At 45.0% G+C, this 19,804-nt stretch overlaps 2 protein-coding genes across 2 annotated transcripts in view; both read left to right on the top strand.

Annotated features, from left to right (window-relative positions):
• The window catches only part of Hipk1 (homeodomain interacting protein kinase 1), a 49,380-nt gene extending 38,157 nt beyond the window's left edge, over window positions 1-11,223 (top strand). The window contains exons 12-17 of the mRNA XM_051165966.1: window positions 2,370-2,512; window positions 2,843-3,025; window positions 3,868-4,074; window positions 6,855-7,096; window positions 9,113-9,243; window positions 10,139-11,223. Of these exons, the coding sequence (XP_051021923.1) occupies window positions 2,370-2,512; window positions 2,843-3,025; window positions 3,868-4,074; window positions 6,855-7,096; window positions 9,113-9,243; window positions 10,139-10,627 (1,395 nt within the window). The 3' untranslated portion in view covers window positions 10,628-11,223. The remainder of the gene's footprint in view (window positions 1-2,369; window positions 2,513-2,842; window positions 3,026-3,867; window positions 4,075-6,854; window positions 7,097-9,112; window positions 9,244-10,138) is intronic.
• Window positions 11,224-16,854: 5,631 nt separating this feature from the next.
• Window positions 16,855-19,558, top strand: Olfml3 (olfactomedin like 3). Its single transcript, XM_051165741.1, has 3 exons — window positions 16,855-17,109; window positions 17,751-18,036; window positions 18,379-19,558. The coding sequence occupies exons 1-3, from the start codon at window positions 16,996-16,998 to the stop codon at window positions 19,203-19,205; spliced, it is 1,227 nt and encodes a 408-aa protein (XP_051021698.1). The 5' UTR covers window positions 16,855-16,995; the 3' UTR covers window positions 19,206-19,558.
• The last annotated feature ends 246 nt before the right edge of the window (window positions 19,559-19,804 follow it).

Below are 19,804 nucleotides of genomic sequence, written 5' to 3'. Positions count from 1 at the left end.
TGCATCCTTAATGTCTCATTGTTTTCTCCCCAACATTTGCTGAAGCACTGTTTGACTCTGAGGATCAGTGTGGTTCTTCTCTGCCAGCCTAGTGTGGTTAACGCTCTCTGTGTAGCCTCAGGAGCACGCCAGTACTCTCACCTGTTTTCTGCCCTCTCTTACCCTTGGCTTTTGAGATGGAAGGAAATGCCTTCCGTTTGGCCACAGGTATCCAGGTGCCAAAGTGTGAACTCTCTATCAAGCTAGCTGCACTGCTCCCTCTTGCTATTTTAATCTTCTAAAACTTTTGTGTATATAGAAATGCTTAAAATGGTATTAATGTATTACTTTATCATAACATTAACTTCCTCCCGTGACTCTCTGAAGAGAGTTCTTTTTGGCATTCACAATCAGTGGCACCTTTTATCTTCTACTTAAAGATGTTCTCTTCAAAATGCACACTTATAAGTCATTGATGATCAAAATTAACTTATTTGTAGGGATTTTTTTAAAGAAATTATTTTACAAATAAATTATAATACAAAGATGGAAATTTGCTGACAAATTTGCACATACAGTATTTTTGGTTTTCAAAGTCCTGAGTGAAAAGTCAGTGCTGATAGCTGTAATTTGTAGGTGTGTCCAGCTTAGAGATGAAAAAACAAATACGGCTTTTTTTTTTTTTTTTTTAAGTGTATTTCAGGATTTGTAGCTTGCAGAGTGATTTTAGCTGTGTTTTGTTTTGGTTTATTTGGGTGAGTTAGAATTATTTCAAATCCAGCATTTCATTATTTGAAATTTAAAATTGGGTATGCCTCTGCACGCCTAAACTGCTGTTGAATCTCCTGGTGCTTTTGTATCACAGAGGATCTAAGTCCCTTTTGTTATCTCTCAAGTATTCCTGAATGAAAACACTTACAGAAGCATACTTGGATGGAACTGGTTTGGTTCTCAGTTTAAAGTCTTTGCCTCCTGTGGATTGTTTCTATAAGCATAGGCCCTGAGAGCTAGGGAGTCAGATCTAACTCCAGCTTGGTTGGCCCGCATTTTAACTTGCGCACTTGTAGTTTTGAGATTGGGAATGTCAGTTGACCCTTCACCCTTGCTGCTCTTCTTAAGTTTGCTCTAGTCATTTGTTAAGCTTTGCATATTTTTGTTCTTTCTCTGTCAAAACAGTTCGTCGCTTGGAACGCCAGATTTCTGCCTCACATTGGAATGTTATTTCTTGCTTTGTATTAAACTACATGCTTTGTCTTGTGCAGGTGTTGGCTTATGGAAAGACGCATGGTGTGACTTAACATCTTCTCTTATTTTCTGTTCTGTTTTGTTTTGTTTTAAATTCTGCGTATGATAGCAGACGTGTTTGCAGTTTCTCTGCTCAGAAGGCTTCTTGTTTGGAACCAGTATTTGTAACAAGTGGATCTGTTACTTGCAGAAATATTTTTAAAGCTGTTTTGATGGCCTTGCAATTTGAAATTCATGAAACAGAACCATATGTACCCTAGTAGATAATTGCACTACCAAATTCAGGTTTAAAAAGGAAACTTCTTGTTACATATTTTTTTTTTCTCAGGAAATGTCAGTTTCTATTAGAAGTACAGAAAATGTATTTTGTTATTCAATATATCAAACGTATCATCATTGTTTCTTAAAAACTACAAGTACTCTATTTTCCTATGGTGATGAGTTTTGTACTAAAATACATTTCTACAAATGATACATAAGACAAATATGGATTGGGCAACTTTTAAAAACAAATATGGAGCTTTAAAATACATTTAAAAAATTTTTGTTCATTGACTTAATTTTTAATTCTATCATATAGCTGCTATAAGTAATGTTAGCTCTCTTTGGCTGGTATCAGCTTATTTACCAAAGCATTTAGTATGTGGCCATCCACGTCTGCTGCAGTTTCTACCCCTCTAATAAAGAGGACAGTTCTGCCCTATATTTTATGGGTTGGATTGAATCTGATTGGCTTTCAAATTTTAGAATTTCTGTTTTTTAATCCTAAGCAAGTCCTCTTAACTCTTTCTAGGGATATGTCTTACAGGCTTTTGTATTAAAAAAAATTTATTTCGCCAGGGTTTATTGACCCCCTGGTTCTTTTTCTTGCTATCACAGAAACTGGGACATTGTGGGGACATGTGTTCATTTCTTAGTACCCTGCTGGTCAGGTTATGCTGATAGTGGGAGAGACAGCATGCCCTTCCCTTCTCACACTCATAGTAAGCCCCCTGTACCCTCTCTCTTTCTTTTTAAAAAATCTCTGCAAGTTAACAATCTACAAACTTTTTTTTAAGATACAATTTTTTCTTTTCATCTGAAAAACAAAATTAAAAAGCTAAGAATGAGTCAAGTGTGGATGTTTTCTGTGTGTTTCCTTGCAGCAAGCTTGGCCTGGAGGGACCCAACAAATTCTCCTCCCTTCAGCTTGGCAGCAGTTGCCTGGAGTAGCTCTACACAACTCTGTCCAGCCCACTGCAGTGCTTCCAGAAGCCATGGGGAGCAGTCAGCAGCTGGCCGACTGGAGGCAAGCACCCTGTCCTTCTCTATGGGAGATTTGTATGAGTGGGATCTTATAAAGTAGGAATCCTTGATATGAAGAGACTAGAAAGAAAATTATGCAAGTTTTATGTTTGAAATCCTTTGAGAAAAGGACTCAGCAGTCTATAGGAAAATGTCGGTTCTGTGGTCAGGAGTCATTTGCTTCATATTTAAATACAGCAAGTTCTTATAGGCTTATAATCACAGTGAATGACTGCAAAACGCAGCTCTGCTTAGTGTCTTAATCATGCAAATAGCCATTTGGTGCTGGATGTTAGTGGTTTGGGGAGTCACCCTCCTGTTTCTGTGTGTACAGGAATGCCCACTCTCATGGCAGCCAGTACAGCGCTATCATGCAGCAGCCGTCTCTGCTGACTAACCATGTGACGCTGGCCACTGCTCAGCCTCTGAATGTTGGTGTTGCCCATGTTGTCAGACAGCAGCAGTCTAGTTCCCTCCCTTCAAAGAAGAATAAGCAGTCTGCTCCAGTCTCTTCCAAGTAAGTCTGTGTTCGATCCTGTGGTTAAAGCTTTGAGGGAGGTTGTGCCGCATTCAGGACAGGTATTTGGGGTAGAAAGCAGCAAGTGCCTGCCAAAGTGAGTGTGGGCTGATCTTTTCATCCGGCAGCTATGTCCTCAATACGATTATCCTTTATCTCTGCTGTCACTTTGGATCCAGGCTAACTTTATGTTTTAGCTTTTCATGTTTAATATTTGTGTGATGTGAGGTGGCGTGTGTATGTGTCTGTGTGTATGTGTCTGTGTGTACTTGTGCACTGCACATGCCTTACCAGATGTGGGTCACAGGACAATGCACAGCAATCAGTTTTGCCCTACTATATTGGTTTCTGGGATTGAACTCAGGTCATCAGGTCAGGGTGGCAAGCACTGAGGTGTTTGGCCAGGCATATTTTCATTTTTCTGCCTGTGCTTTGCAGAGTGAAATTTAACCTGGGAAGAGGTGCATAAAAATGTAGGGCTGGAGCGATGGCTCAGAGGTCAGTTCCCAGCAACCACATGATGGCTCACAATCATGTATAATGAGACCTGGTGCCCTCTTCTGGCATGCAGGGGTACATGCAGACACAACATCGTATACATAATAAATAAATCTTTTAAAAAAATGTAAATTCTTATCCTTGGAAACACTAGCCAGAATCATTAGTTTTTCATTAGACCTTTTATAGTTAAGTGTATTATCTTAATGATTAGGTTTAAAAAAAAAAACAAAACAACAACAACAACAACAACCAGAAAACAATTAGAAAGTCAAAGGAAGAGATATACAGTGTGGGAGGGTAGGGGGCAAGGACAACTCTTAACTTGTGAACTTTCCCCACAGATCTTCTCTTGAAGTCCTGCCTTCCCAAGTTTATTCTCTGGTTGGGAGTAGTCCTCTCCGCTCCACATCTTCTTACAATTCCCTAGTCCCTGTCCAAGACCAGCATCAGCCAATCATCATTCCAGATACTCCCAGCCCTCCTGTGAGTGTCATCACCATCCGTAGTGACACTGATGAAGAAGAGGACAACAAATACAAGCCCAATAGGTAAGTTGGGCAAACGGTTGCCAGGCACTGAGTGGCTTTGACTGTTAACATCTGTATACCCTTGGTCTTTGACTGATAGCTTTATTCAAGGACAGTTTGACTGAGAAAACAAACAACAAACAGAAAAGGGTCGTTTGTAAGCAGAGTGTGCATAAGTTGGTGAAACACAGAAGCTCTCATAACTGAGCTGTGTCAAACTTTCTGTAAATGTTATTCATCAATTCAATTAGTCTTTCAGACACATTAGAGAACAGTTCGATATAACTACTCTGGCTTGAAAGACATGATTAACAGAACAAGCCATAACAGGTGTGTCCAAGGAACAGTTTATTGGCATCAACAGATAGATTACTTGGAACTCATATAATGTCTTATTCTGGGAAGGATTTCTTGGGAGAGGTAGGACTCTTTCCCTTTTATGATTTAAAAACTGAAGAGCTCTAATATCAGTTTATTTCCTTTTACCCTAGCATTTTTGCCAAGTGTATTAGTTGTTTTTCTGTGCCTGTGATAGAACACCTTGACAAAAAGCAACTCAGGTGAAACAGTACATTTTGGCTTGGGGTTTCAGAGAGGATAAATATAGTCAATCAGTTATGGTGGGGAAGGCATGGACACAGGTGTGAGTCTGCACTGGCCGCAAGCTGGCTGGCCACATTTGATTCACATGGAGGAAGCAGAAGGGGGTGGGGAGAGGAGAGGAGAGGGTACAGCGTGTGAGGCCAGGCTGTAAACTCTCAAAGCCAGCTCCAGTGGTTTGCTTTCTCTGGCTAAGCCCCATCTCCTCCAGGTTCCATAACATTCCCAGACATTGCTACCAACCTGTGACCAGGTGAGCTCTTTCAGGACACTTCCACCGCGCCCTTAGATAGGCAGTTTACCGAGAGGGACTGTGAGAAGTGCCTTTTTCTTAGCACGAATGCCTAATGCCTTGCTTGATCTGTGTTTTGTTCTTCATTGAGCTTGTGGTGTTTGGTATGGCCTTTTACCCATGAAGATAAGACAGACTCATGTGTGAAAGTGAGCTAAGAGACTTAACAGAATTGCAACTAGGCGAGCTTTAAAGATTAATTATTTTCAGGTGTGGTGGCACATGCTTTTAATCCCAACACTCAGGAGGCAGGGGCCGGCAAATCTATGAGTTTGAAGCCAGCTTGGTCTTAGACTAGCCAAGGTCTACACAGTGAGACCTTGTTGGTTTTTTTTTTGTTTGTTTGTTTTCTTAAATCTAGGCCTGGAGAGATGACTCAGAGGTTAAGAGCACTCACTGGCTGTTCTTCCAAAGGTCCTGAATTCAATTCCAAACAACCACATGGTGGCTCACAATCATCTATAATGAGAGCTGGTGCCCTCTTCTGGCCTGCAGGCAGAACACAGAACACTGTATACATAATAAATCTTTAAAAAAAAAAAATCTATGCATCTGGGTGTGGGCACACGCCTGTAATCCCAGTACTCAGGAGGCAGAGGCAGGCAGATCACTGTGAGTTTGAGGCCAGCCTGGTCTACACAGCGAGTCCAGGACAGCCAAGTCTACACAGAGAAATCCTGTCTCAAAAAAGAAAAAGATCTATGAATAAACAGATAAATAAATAAAAAATTTATTATTTATGCTGATGTGCCGATGGGTTCGGGGGCCTTTGGAGGCTGGAGGAGGACATGGGGTCCAGTAAAGCTGGAGGTACAGTGGGTTTGAGCTGCCTGACTTGGGAGCTGGACCTGAGCTCTGGACCTCTGGAAGAGCAACGAGCAAGTGAAGTTTGAGTGAACTTAGAGAAACAAAGTTCCAGAACATTTCATGCCTTTTAATTCGAAAGGACCATTTGAAAGCTTGTGAACTTGCAAGTCAGGTTTTGAAAGTGCTCATTGAACTGATTCAGAGAAGAGAAAATTAAACCTTTTGGTGAGAGAAAATGACAGAGTAATAGCAAGGTATTATGTATATATGAGGTATAGCCAGTATAATTTCTTTGACTGAATTAATCCTATTAAAAAATAAGGGAAGCCAGGCATGGTGGGGCACACCTTTAATCCCAGCACTCAGGGAGGCAGAGGCAGGTGGATCACTCTGAGTTTGAGGCCAGCCTGGTCTACAAATTGAGTCCAGGACAGCCAAGGCTACATAGAGAAACCTTTTTTCAAAGGGTGGGGATCGGAGGAAGGGTAGCTGAAAACGGTAAAGTGAGAGTCATGAAGGAATGTGTTTGTCAGAACCATCATGAAGCTGGCTGTGGCAGTGCAGCACACACCTGTTTGCTGGTATTTGGGAGGCAGAGGCGGGAGGATTTTGAGTTTAAGGATATCCTGGGCTACATAGCCAGACCCTGCCTCAAACAAACAAAAGACAAAGCCTGTATGAGAAGTTTGATTAAAGATAGTCATGAACATTTTAGTCTAAGGAAATGATAAAGAAGAAAAAGCAGCTCTTGAAGAATATTACTGAAAGAACTGTGAGTGAGAATAGCTAAGAAGCGATGTGGAGTAATTGTAGACGCCATCATTATTTTGCCCTGGGTCTGAGTGCTGTCCTTACCTGGTATAAATTCCTTGACTATGTTGTAATGTCCTTATCTACAAAATGGGGGTGATAGTGCCTAATGTGCAGGGTTGAAACGATTCCCTCACTTGTATTGTGTGAAAACGGTGCCTGATGGAGAGTAAATACTTCTTAGCTATTTGCTGCTGAGGTTCCTGCCCTCATTTAGGAGCGAGCCACAGAGCATGTAAGACACATTGCTTAGAAGGACAGTTCACAGTTTTCTCTGTTTCCTTCTCCTCAGCTCGGGCCTGAAGGCAAGGTCTAATGTCATCAGTTATGTGACTGTGAATGACTCTCCAGACTCGGACTCTTCCCTGAGCAGCCCGTATTCCACTGACGCTCTGAGTGCTCTCCGGGGCAACAGTGGGGCACTTCTGGAGGGACCTGGCAGAACTGCGGCAGAGGGCACTGGCACCCGTACCATCATTGTGCCTCCATTGAAAACACAGCTTGGTGACTGCACTGTAGCAACACAGGCCTCAGGTGAGTAGGATCTTTGACGTTAGAGTTGCGTTTTCCTTGTATGTGTGTAAGTTTAATATTTGGTTAAGGCTGAGCATGGATATTCTTTTGGAGGAAGGCAATTCTACAACTTTGATATTCAGCAGGTTAGTTCTCATCCACTGACTGTAGATTTTTGAATATGGTAACAGGCACAGTGTGTAGAGGTTGTTTGACTCCTCATCTTCATTACGTTTTCTGGATAAACATTCTCCGGTGCAGTGTGGAACCTCCTTTATTTCTTCGGCCCAAACAGCTCTGTTGACCCTGGTTTTATTGACCCTCGTGTCTCTGAGCATATCTGCAGTCCCCATCTCCTTCACGGCCCACTCCGCAGATGCACTTAGCACTGTTGATAGTGCATTGATAGCAGCTTGGCCCTTCTGGGGGGAATCATTCTGTCAGACCCAAGTTGGAAAAAACCAGGTATTCTTAAATAGTACTTAATTCAGAAATCAATTCCCTGTAATAGGAAATTTTGTTTGATCAGCTTGTCTTCCTACATTTGTTTGGATTAATTTGAAAATGAGGTTGTGTTTGGTGTCAGCATAGTGTTTTCGATATAGTCGCCTCTGGTGGGAAAAGTTAGTTGATAAGCCATATCTTAAATAGCAGGAAGACTCTAGTAAGCAGTTTGGCTTGCCACAGGTGCTTGCTTTGATTGTGCAGAATTGGAAAGGACTTAGTAATATTAGAGGTGGCTGTGAGCTGGAGATGGCGTGGTGGTTAAGAGTGCTTGCTGTTCTTGCAGAAGACCTGCGTTTGGTTCCTGTTACCCACATCAGGCAGCATACCACTTACTACCTATAACTCCAGCTCTAGCGACACCTTCTGGGCTCTGTGAGCATCCTTAAATATAGACACACATACACATGCATAAAAATAAAAGAAATTTTTTAATGGCTTTAACATGCTCTTTAGTCTTTCAGCCATAGCAGTGATGCATTGTTAGTTTTACTTTTACCTGATTATCTCCATCCATTTTGCTATTGGATACTGAGCTCAGGTCCTCAATTTAGTTGTTGCGTTAGTTGTGTAGCACTAGCACGTAGGCAAGTCCCGCAGAAACAAGTTTATAACAAAAGTTAACTTTTACTTATGACTTCTTGCTGCAAGTGTCCTTGGTTTGTAGGCTTGCGTGGCGTTAAGGACTATAACCTTAGAATTCTTAGCATCCTGTCAGAAGTTTGGAGGGACAGACCTTTCTTCTCCTCAGGTCTAGGACAGGCAGTCTTGTTCGGCAGCTGCTTCCCTTCGGCAACATGATTGCAAAAGAAGAGAGGAATGGCTTTGGTGTTAGAATGGCCATCTGTGCTTTACATAGTGTTTTATTAGGGTCATGCTACTTATTGCTTATAGGCCATAAAAGGGTGATCTAGCTTAAGATCATTTGTGTTAAGTCAGTGTGCTTCTCCTCCATAGTGACAGTCAGCTGCCTTGAAGACAAAGTAGAACTTCCTGATGCCAGGTTTCTGAATATAATTATTAGGACTTATGCCTTAATAATATTAATCCTTAATAATATAGTCCACATTCCAGTTTTCCTACTGGGAACATAGAAGGAAGCCAACGTTTGTATTTTACTGTCTTTTAATAGAATATGAAGACAGTACATGTCTCAAAGGATAGAATTTTGCCTTCACTATAGACCCTTTGAACCTTCAAATAGTCTAAGAATTACCAAGATTCTCTCTCAGCTTCTCATTGTCACAATTCCATCCTATGTAAAACTATAGGCTCCTCGGGAGTATCGAGTGTGTCTTCTGTGTGCTAGTGTTTCCTTATATGTGCTAAGAGATCAGATAACTTAGGTAACTATTTAAAGATCTTTGTGGCAAAACAGAAAGGAAACTGACAGTACAGTTTCTGTTGCTGTGGTACAAACTAATTGAAGTCAGGTATACTGAGACCTAGCTCTTGCAAACTACAGACAAATGTGGACTTGACTTCTGTGGTACTGTGTTAGGTCAGTGATGCTAACCCTTGACCCCTTTTTAGGTCTCCTTAGCAGTAAGACCAAGCCAGTGGCCTCGGTGAGTGGGCAGTCATCTGGGTGCTGTATCACCCCCACAGGGTACCGAGCTCAACGCGGGGGAACCAGCGCGGTGCAGCCACTCAACCTTAGCCAGGTAAGCGCTAGGGGCTGCTACCTTCTGTTTGAGTTCTCCCCTGTTACTCTTTGGAGAACCCTGCTTCTGGCTGGACTGCTGAATAAAGCCAAGTGAAGCTGTTTTTGTGTGGAACATCTGGTGTTCTGTGGCCTGCGTCGTACCTGCATGTGCTCCGTCTGTGTCGTCACTTAGCCTGTGCGTGTGTTTGGGATGCACTGCCCACCATACATGCTTTGGAGCCGGGCCTTCCTCCTTACCCTCAGGCCATAAGGAACTTGAGTCAAGGCAGAGAAAGCCACTTACATCAGTGGCTTTAATTCTGTTCCTAGAGTGTGGGACATATCCTGCCTTGCCATGTGACCCTCTGATGGGATAGTGAGGGGTTCTCTGTTCCATTTATGCTCCCCCTTTTCTCAGTGAAAACTCTGCTGCTTATACATACGCTCTCTGTGAGAAGTGAGTAGCAGATTGAAGGCTTAGCTGTGCAGATGGCAGTTGAGTCAGTCCATGTGCTTGAGGTTCCACACACGAGGAGGACTGTGGGGGGCTTAGAGGAGAGCAAAAGAAAACAGAAAGAAAGGTTAGTCAAAGAAGAACCACTGATCCCAGGCCAGGGGGAAATGAAGTCACTAACATGCACGTGTTGACACCCCTTATGAATGAACTCAAGATTCTCCACTTCCTCTCTCATACCGTCGTATTTAGGTGCAAACTGTTGCTTTCTCGAGCAGTTAGGGTCTGTTCTTCCAAGAGGCCTAGGCATAGTTGGCTCGCCTCTGACAGCTTCCATTGCCAGTCTGGGAGATTCTGTGCCGAGGCAGTCCCGAAATGGTACACGTCAGAACCTCAAGGCCTTTAGTGCTATGAGCCAGAATGACCTCAAGATTCCTCATTCCCTTCTTCCTCCTTCCAGAACCAGCAGTCATCGTCAGCTCCAACCTCGCAGGAAAGAAGCAGCAACCCTGCTCCCCGCAGACAGCAGGCATTTGTGGCCCCGCTCTCCCAAGCCCCCTACGCCTTCCAGCATGGCAGCCCACTGCACTCGACGGGGCACCCACACTTGGCCCCAGCCCCTGCTCACCTACCAAGCCAGCCTCACCTGTATACGTACGCTGCCCCCACTTCTGCTGCTGCACTGGGTTCCACCAGTTCCATTGCTCATCTCTTCTCCCCCCAGGGTTCCTCAAGGCATGCTACAGCTTATACCACCCACCCCAGCACTCTGGTGCACCAGGTTCCTGTCAGTGTTGGGCCTAGCCTCCTCACTTCTGCCAGTGTGGCCCCTGCTCAGTACCAACACCAGTTTGCCACTCAGTCGTACATAGGGTCTTCCCGAGGCTCAGCAATTTACACTGGATACCCACTGAGTCCTACCAAGATCAGTCAGTATTCTTACTTGTAGTTGATGAGGTCGAGGGGGGCCTCATGGCTGCCGGCTACTGGCCTGAGTTCTTCATGGGCCCTGGCGAGCGCCTCCATTGTCTTCTCTTGAAAGTTCCTAGCCAGCAAGCTCGTTCTGCAGGGCCCACTGAAGCAGAAGGCTTTTCTCTGGGGCCCGGCTCTCAGTGCTGACTGCATTGTTGTAGTCTCCCAAGTCTGCCCTGTTTTTTAATTCTTTGTTCTTGTGACAGCAGTTTTGGACTTTGGAAGAGCTCAGAAGCCCATCTTCTGCAGTTACCAAGGAAGAAAGAGCGTTCTGAAGTTACCCTCTGACATACATTTTGTCTCTTTGACTTGATTTCTATAAATACTTTTAAAAACAAGTGAAGTCCTTCTTAACGAGGAAAAATGCTGATAAAGGATTTGAATCTTGTAACAGATGAGAAAAGTCATTACTTTTTGTTTGTTTAAAAACTAAGACTTTCTTGCCTTTTATTTTAAAAGCAGCTTGTGCAAGGCTATACTTTCCTATTAGGCATTTCTCCTCAAAAGTTGATCTTTACTTATAGCACATTGAAACTTACAGTGATTTAGTTATTTTTTCATGCTGTACTATCCTCATTGGGCAGTTGTTACTACTTTTTGGCAAACTGGCTAAGTACTGAAATTTTGCAGTTGCTTCTGTGCTCATTACAAGAGAGGCGTTAGAAAGGCAGCCCAGCACTTGCTGGTTACTCAGTGTGAGAGGATCTATGCCCACCAGAGTTCTTTTTAAATGAAGCACCGTGAATGCTTTCTTTGATTATTTCTTTTAAAGTCCTCCTTCTCTCTCTGGTTCAAGTTAAATTCTCCGACTAGAAAAGCCAGTGAGATGATAAGCGTATGGTGGTGGGGTTTTGCGTACAATAGTGTGCAGAATCTCTCTAGGATGAGCCACTGGCACTGATGAGTGCTGACTACGATTTCTGTGAATTTCCAGTAGTACGCCTCTGTGTTTTCCTCATCTCCACCTTCTGTTCCATGTGACTTATTTGAGGGGAAAGCTAAAGAAACTAAAACCAGATAAGTTATGTGTAGCTTTTATACTTTAAAGTAGCTTCCTTTGTATGCCAACAGCAAATTGAATGCTCTCTTACTAAGACTTATATAATAAGTGCATGTAGGAACTGCAGAAAATATTTTAAAAGTTTATTACTGAATTTAAAAATATTTTAGAAGTTTTGTAATGGTGGTGTTTTAATATTTTGCATAATTAAATATGTACATATTGATTAGAAAAATATAACAATTTTTCCTCTAACCCAAAATGTTATTTGTAATCAAATGTGTAGTGATTACACTTGAATTGTGTATTTAGTGTGTATCTGATCCCCCAGTGTTACCCCGGAGATGCATTATGTCTCCATTGTATTTAAACCAAAATGAACTGATACTTGTTGGAATGTATGTGAACTAATTGCAATTATACTAGAGCGTATTACTGTAGTGCTGAGTGAGCAGGGGCATTGCCTGCGAGGAGAGGAGACCCTTGGGATTGTTTTGCACAGGTGTGTCTGGTGAGGAGTTGTTCAGTGTGTGTCTTTTCCTCCCCCCCTCTCCTCTCCCCTTATTGTAGTGCCTTATATGATAATGTAGTGGTTAATAGAGTTTACAGTGAGCTTGCCTTAGGATGGACCAGCAAGCCCCAGTGGACCCCAGGGCGGTCACTGGGATTTAACAGAGCAGGTTTAGTAGCTGTGTTGTGTAAATGCATTGCTCTCAGTCTCCCTGCCGACAGTGAAAAATCAAACAGCAGCTTTCCGTCTTTACTGCCACCACAGTCCTGTTCCATTTTGGATCCTTAGCTCAGTTCTCACAGAAGCATCCCCATATGTGGCTCTCACGCTGTGCCTTGCTACCTGGCTTCTGTGAGAGTCCAGGAAGCAGGGAGAGCTGGGAAGCCAGTGCTAAATATGCATATTTGAAAGTGTATGCAATCACTTAGGATGGGATTTCCTTTTTCTCTTTTCCACGTGACAGTTCCTGCACATAGCTGACATTACTAGTAAACTATTTGCTTGTTTTTTTTTTTAAAGCATGTAACAGATGTGTTTATACCAAAGAGCCTGTTGTATTGCTTAACATGTCCCCATACCATGAGGAGGGTTTGTAGAACTATTGGTGACAGGAAGCTCACAGAAAGGTTTCTTAAGCAGTGAGGAATATTACAAAGAAACCAAAGCCTCTTGAATCACCAGGGTTTTGAGGTTTCTTTGTATATGTTCTTGGAGCCCTTCAAGCTGTGAAATTGTCCTAGTATTCAACTCCTCCATGGACTTGGGTCAAGGTGTGAAGGTACTAGGGATGGGGACATTCCTGCCCATGAAGGATTTGCAGGGAGAAGGTTAACTCTAAGCCACAGATGTGGTCCACCTGAACTGAAGATTACATTTGAGTGGTCATTCTAGGATTGGTTCTCTATCGAGATGGTGTCGGGGAGGTGCAGGATGGAGACGGGAGATTTCATGGAGCCTGCTCAGCAAAGCGCTGGACCAGGCGGAACACCGAGGAGCTGTCAACGACTTTGGAGTTTCTTCATCATGGGAGTGAGGGTTTCCAGGGCGGGCGGGGCAGGAGTCAGCCTGCCAGGAACATGGTGTGTACTCTGCCTTTTCTTTACTCGTTATACTAAGCTGTGTGCTCAGCAGTCTGTTGGTTGAAATAACCACGCATTTGTGTAGTTTGTCACTAGTGGTACACAGTTTAAGTCAGTGTGTGTGTGTGTTTGTGATCTTTGTGTCTCCTTTTCCCCCAAGCATTCTGGCTTTCTTGTCTAAAGGAGTTCTAGTTTCTAGTTGGAACATTTTTGTACCTTATCTTTTCTCTACAAGGGACAAGATTTGTTGTTGATTTTTTTTTTTTAAAGGAATGATATGCAGGGAAAATAAAACAAAGCAACCCTCACCCTGCCCCCCTCATCCAGTTATTGAAGATGGGAGCCTTAACCATGAGGAAAGAGAGTGCCCACATGTCTGGCTAGCAGTGTAGCTTCACAGACTTGAGGCTGTCAGTCTCCAAACGGGCATTACAGGGTTTCCAAGATAACCCACCGTGTGTGCTGAGTGTGCATGTGCCGGGCATGCTGTACATTCGTCCTGTCCTGGGCTTGTCATTGGCGCTCACCCTGGCGGCACGGAGGGAAACCCTGTGATTCAGTGAGCCGCTCGCTGCCCTGGGTCAGCATTGCCTGACCTTGGAGCAGCTTAAGGCTTTGAGCCCTCTCTTAGAACTTGCATTTCCAGCCTCTTCCTTTCCAGGCAAGAGAGGAAGTGGAGAGGGCTGCATAGAGGCCCCGAGGCACGCCAGGATGTCTAGTCTCTCCAGAGTCCCCAGTCACACCTAGATGATGGTTACCCTCGTCCTATTTAGCTAAAATGCCAGCCCCAGGAATGAGAACCCCACTTCAAACAATTCTGGTCATTCAGAGCTGCTTTTGTGGTTGCTCACCCATTATCCTCCACTAGAGGGGCTTAGCTTGACTGCCCTTAGCCAGGCCAGCACAGTAATGTGTGTTTTATTCTGCATGATTATGCAGAAATCTACTAGTTGAGATGGTTTGTTTTAGGCTAGGAAATGAAATTGCCTCTCAGTGACAGGAATGGCCAAGCCTGCTTTGTAATTTGACTTTTTTTTTTTTAAACTGATGGATGGTGCAGCATGTCTCCATGTCTCCATGGTTGTTTGTTGCTAAACTTTATATAATGTGTGGCTTCAATTCAGCTTGAAAAATAATCTCACTATATGTAGCAGTACATTATATGTACATTATATGTAATGTTAGTATTTCTGCTTCAAATCCTTGATACTGCAATGGGATTCCTACTTTATTAAATGTGTTTGATATGCTAGTTACTGTGTGTGATTTAAACTTTTTTTTTTTCCTTTTTCCCTTCTCTGGTTGTGTGCTTCCTTTTACAACAAGCTTCTAGAAACAGGTAGTTCTGAGAATTACTGAGCTATGTTTGTAATGCAGGTGTACTTAGGGAGTATGTAAAATAGTCATTTTAACAAAAGAAATAGCTATTTAAAATTTAATACTAACTATGGGAAAAGGGTCCATTGTGTAAAACATAGTTTATCTTTGGATTCAATGTTTGTCTTTGGTTTTACAAAGTAGCTTGTATTTTCAGTATTTTCTACATAATATGGTAAAAAGTAGAGCAATTGCAATGCATCAATAAAATGGGTAAATTTTCTGACTGGCTGTTTTTAATTCTGCGTTAGTGCATAAAAGGGATCAATAAATGGCATCTTTGGCATTATTAAACATTCTGTGTGAACACGAGAAGAACATGTACATTAGAACATCTTTGTACAAGTCTCTATAACGGAAATGAATAGTTTTGCAGGAAGTATTTCCCAAGAATAAAGTGTCTCCAGAGCTCTGGGCTCCTGACTGTTGACCCTTTGAAAAGGCCGATGGCTTTGTTGTTGTTGTTTTGGTTTGTTTTTTTATTTGACAGAGTTTGTCTGTGTAACCTTGGCTGTCCTAGACTCACTTTATAAACCAAGCTGGCCTGGAACACAATGTGATCCGCCTGCCTCTGCCTCCCAAGTGCTGAGATTACAGGCGTGCACCACCACGCCTGGCTGGCAGATGACTTTTGAGATTAGCTAATTCACTTTGTCTCCCAGCATGTGACACCAAATATTTCAAGCAGCACAGTGAAAATGAGAGTTACAGAAAGATATTTTTGTTTCCCTCCTTTGGCCCTTGAGAGATGGCTCAGTGATAAAGCACTTGCTCTTATGGAGGGTCTGGGCTCCATTTCCAGCACCCACACCAGAGCCCTCACAACTGATTATAACTCCAGCTGCAGGGGTTCTGGCCTATGTGGCCACATCCAAACCACACATATCTTTAAAAACAAGGAGAACTTCTGATCAAATTTCCCTTGATTCCAAAGTGAAAATTTTCTTCTGGAAAGGAAGGATTTTGTTTGTATTAATCACTGAGGGTCCTTGAGTAAATGAGATTTATTTGCCTTGCTTTGCTGTATGTTCCTGCCTAACTTGACAGTGGTCAGCTATTTTACCTTGGGCTCCTGAGCTTTAGCTGGGTAGAAATGAGAAAAACGGGCTGGACAGAAGGCTTAGCAGTCAAGAGTATGTAGTGCTCTTGCAGAGGACAGGAGTTCAGGTCTCAGCAACCAGTCAGGCCAGTCACATTCTCCTGTTACTCATCTCCTGATGCCCTCTTTTGGTTTCTGCAGGTACCTGTGTCACATGCACAAACCTACATACAGACACACAAAAGTATACATAACTAAATAATAAGACTTCAAATAAATGAGAAATACTTAGAAATACCCTCCTGCACCCTAACCAAGAGAAATGATTAATAGTCTCCCCCCTCCCCCCAGTAATAGGAGGGTCAGGATATACTTGTTTTGGCTTAGACTACTTTGAACACACTATTTCAGGCTTCTCCCCTAAATCCATGCATGTAAATTAGCATGCCCCTGCTGCACCCTCCAATCTTGGCAAGGAAATACCCGGAAAGTCATGTCAGATAGCTCTCAGGTCCTAAATTACTAATTCAGCTAGTTTTAAAAACAACCCCACCACCACCACTTTTCAACAACCTGAGTGTTTGTTCTTGATTTATATCTGCCATATTCCTTTCCTTGGGCTAAATTAGAGATTCGGTACTCCATAGGGAACCCTGTATTTTTAAAGAAAAACCTACAAATTCAATCCATTTGGCTTGCTTGGGTAGAGATTTTCCAGCACGGGCTGAAGTCCTAGCCTGATTTCTTTGACACGTGAGATGGACCCAGGTGCTCAGCACAAGGTGGCGCCAATGAGCTTATAGAATTTTGACTTCACTTTGCCCCCAACCCCCATCCCCTCAAACCTCATCTCCTGTGCTTCTGGCTTCACTGAACAGGGCAGAAAATCCATTCTGTTATTGCTGGAGAAGGGACCGGTTAATGAAGGGTGTCGGTTTCTTGCTAAGTCAGCACTGGGAGCCCTCTCCTAAAATGGAGTTTGCTGAGTTTTCCCGGGGCCTCAGCCTCCTGCAGCTTGCTCCTTTGCCCCTCGTGTGACTGCCCAGAAGGCCTCAGCCTTCAGATTACCATCTCATCTCCTTCCTGAGGAGCTCACAAATCCAAGCTGCTGGTGGTTAAGGCTTCTGGCGACCGTGCAAAGGGGCCATCTGTGTTTGATCAGTCCAGGCGGGAAGGAGGGGGTTGGGGTTGCAAAGAGACTGAAAGCATTCCAGAGTAGTGAGAGAGGTCCAGAGATGAGAAAAGAGGAGGTGCCTCCCCCTTCCCGCCTCCAGCGCTGACCGGCTGGAGAGAAAGAGGCCGATTGCACACTCCTACTCCGGCCCCACTTAAGGCTGCCATGGGGCCCAAAGCTACTCTGCTCCTCTTCTTCCTTTTGTCATGGACGGGACCCCTTCAGGGACAGCAGCACCACCTTGTGGAGTACATGGAACGCCGACTTGCTGCCTTAGAGGTGAGGGATTCCTTTCTCTTCCAGCCTAGCCCGGGGTGATTCCACATCTTTCGGTGCAACTGGTTGTCCGGGCTCTGGGAGCAACAACACCAGGCTGTGTACGAAGTCCAGAGAAGTGCACGGCTTAATGACGAGGAGCCTCCTAATGACAGACTCATTTCCCCAACATAAAACAACTGCACAGCAAATAAACGCAACACTTTCCCCTCGGGATTAGATGGAATGAGGGCACAGAGTCGGGTGGTGGTAGCTCAGAGCTAGCTGGCTATCCTGTTGAAGTCTCCCAGGCATCTGCCTGCAACTTCCTGCCCATCTCTTTCCCGCACCCCACCTCCGTCTCAGTCCCCTTTTTAAACAGTTTGAATTCTGTAGCATCCTAATTTCCTGGCGGCTCAGATCCCTGAGAGCGCAGGCTGAAGGACTCTTATTCGGGTGAATTAAACCATGTTCCTGGAATGGGATGCCACCACTGTGGGAGCAGCGGGGTGTGGAGTGGGGGTGGGGGGTGGTGCTGTTGGAGCAAAGCTGAGTTTGCCCCCTTGCTCGGTCTTGACTCCCTGGCTGGGCCTCTGCTTTGCCTGGGAGTTTTAACCCTGCAGCCCGTGCCCCCCCCCTCACCCCACCCCGCCCCATCCCTTCAGGAACGGCTGGCCCAGTGCCAGGACCAGAGTAGTCGGCATGCTGCTGAGCTGCGGGACTTCAAGAACAAGATGCTGCCTCTGCTGGAGGTGGCAGAGAAAGAGCGAGAAGCGCTCAGAACTGAGGCGGACACCATCTCAGGGCGAGTGGACCGTCTGGAACGGGAGGTGGACTATCTGGAGACCCAGAACCCGGCATTGCCCTGCGTGGAGCTGGAGGAGACGGTGACCGGAGGCCCTGGGGCCAAAGGCAAGGGCCGGAGAAATGAGAAGTACAACATTGTGACAGGTGAGTGACCTCAAAGAGACCCGAACAATCTCACATCTCCCCTCTCTGCCTCTCTTCTCCTTGTCCCAAGCCACCGTGGCCCTGGGTTTCAGAATACCTTGTGAGGAAATTCCTAATGACAATCCATTAAGAGTTTCTCACGGCGCATATCTTATTGGTTACCCCTCCCCCACCCCCCGCCCCCGTCCCCCATCTCGCAACCCTCCAGGAGCGGACATGCGCACAGGAAATGCTTTCCTGTTCTCCAGATGGCTCCCCCTGAGGAAGGAAGTTCCTGATCTACGTATCTAACTCTATTGTCCTTTTCCCGTGCTTTTCTTCCCCCCCCCCCCCCCCCCCCAGACTGTAGCTACACCATCTCTCAGGTGAGGTCAATGAAGATCCTGAAGCGGTTTGGTAGCCCCGCGGGTCTATGGACCAAGGACCCACTGGGACCAGCAGAAAAGATCTACGTGTTAGACGGCACACAGAATGACACGGCTTTCGTCTTCCCGAGGCTGCGTGACTTCACCCTCGCTATGGCCGCCCGGAAAGCTTCCCGAATTCGGGTGCCCTTCCCCTGGGTAGGCACAGGGCAGCTGGTATATGGCGGCTTCCTTTATTACGCTCGGAGGCCTCCGGGAGGACCTGGAGGGGGTGGTGGTGGTGACTCGGAGACTACTCTGCAGCTGATCAAATTTCACTTGGCCAACCGAACAGTGGTGGACAGCTCAGTGTTCCCTGCAGAGCGCTTGATACCCCCCTACGGACTGACAGTAGACACATATATCGACCTGGCAGCTGATGAGGAAGGCCTTTGGGCTGTCTATGCCACTCGGGAAGATGACAGGCATTTGTGTCTGGCCAAGCTCGATCCACAGACGCTTGACACAGAGCAACAGTGGGACACGCCATGTCCCAGGGAGAACGCAGAGGCTGCCTTTGTCATCTGCGGGACCCTGTATGTGGTCTATAACACCCGTCCTGCCAGTCGGGCCCGCATTCAGTGCTCTTTTGATGCCAGCGGCACTCTCACCCCTGAACGGGCAGCGCTCTCTTATTTTCCACGCCGATATGGTGCCCATGCCAGCCTTCGCTATAACCCCCGTGAGCGCCAGCTGTATGCCTGGGATGACGGCTACCAGATTGTCTACAAGCTGGAGATGAGGAAGAAAGAGGAGGAAATTTAAGCAGCTAGCCTTGTGCGTTGCTTCTCTTATCCCCAGACATTTATATTCCTATCAGATCCCTGCTGTTAGTTCTTCAAAATGAAGGCCTTTGGTGCCTTATACACACTATTCTTTAAATGACAACCAAATTCTCATAACCACTCCGTTTTATGCAGAACTCCAGACCTTTGAGTAACCTTTTGGAACTAAACAGCAAACACCCTAAATCTTCACTCCTGCCCTCTCTTGCCCTGTACCCACAAATTTTAGTTCCAAATTCCGAGCCCTGACCTCGGGATAGGGTCAACCCCGGAGGGCAGGCGGCAGTACTCTTGCCCTCAGCATAACCCAAGGGAGAGGAAAAACTCAGACAACTCTGCCTTTCCTCATCCATGCCTCCCACGTGGAGGAGGACGGGGCTCTCTCCCCACATCAGTTTGTACGGCAACATTTTGCATTAAAAGGAAAACCCTCCATTCTTCTCCTTGTGTTTTTGCGGTAACCCTCCGGACAAGAGTTCTCATGGCCCTGTATTTTTCCTCCCGCCCCAGTCTCTACTCCTCAGCCACGTTAGGGCTTGGCCAGGCTCCTTTAGCTCCCTCGGGAACTTCTCTGGTTAC

The sequence above is a fragment of the Acomys russatus genome, chromosome 23, assembly GCF_903995435.1.
Source record: "Acomys russatus chromosome 23, mAcoRus1.1, whole genome shotgun sequence".
Classification (NCBI taxonomy): domain Eukaryota; kingdom Metazoa; phylum Chordata; class Mammalia; order Rodentia; family Muridae; genus Acomys; species Acomys russatus.
The sequence above is the reverse complement of the archived record's forward strand: the minus strand, read 5'-3'. Positions and strand labels throughout refer to the sequence as shown.

Excerpts from the sequence above, each read along its gene's own strand:
- Olfml3 (XM_051165741.1), top strand. The coding sequence starts at position 16,996 with ATGGGGCCCAAAGCTACTCTGCTCCTCTTCTTCCTTTTGTCATGGACG. Across the intron at positions 17,110-17,750 it reads GCCGACTTGCTGCCTTAGAG|GAACGGCTGGCCCAGTGCCA; the intron begins GTGAGGGATTCC and ends CCATCCCTTCAG. Across the intron at positions 18,037-18,378 it reads GAAGTACAACATTGTGACAG|ACTGTAGCTACACCATCTCT; the intron begins GTGAGTGACCTC and ends CCCCCCCCCCAG.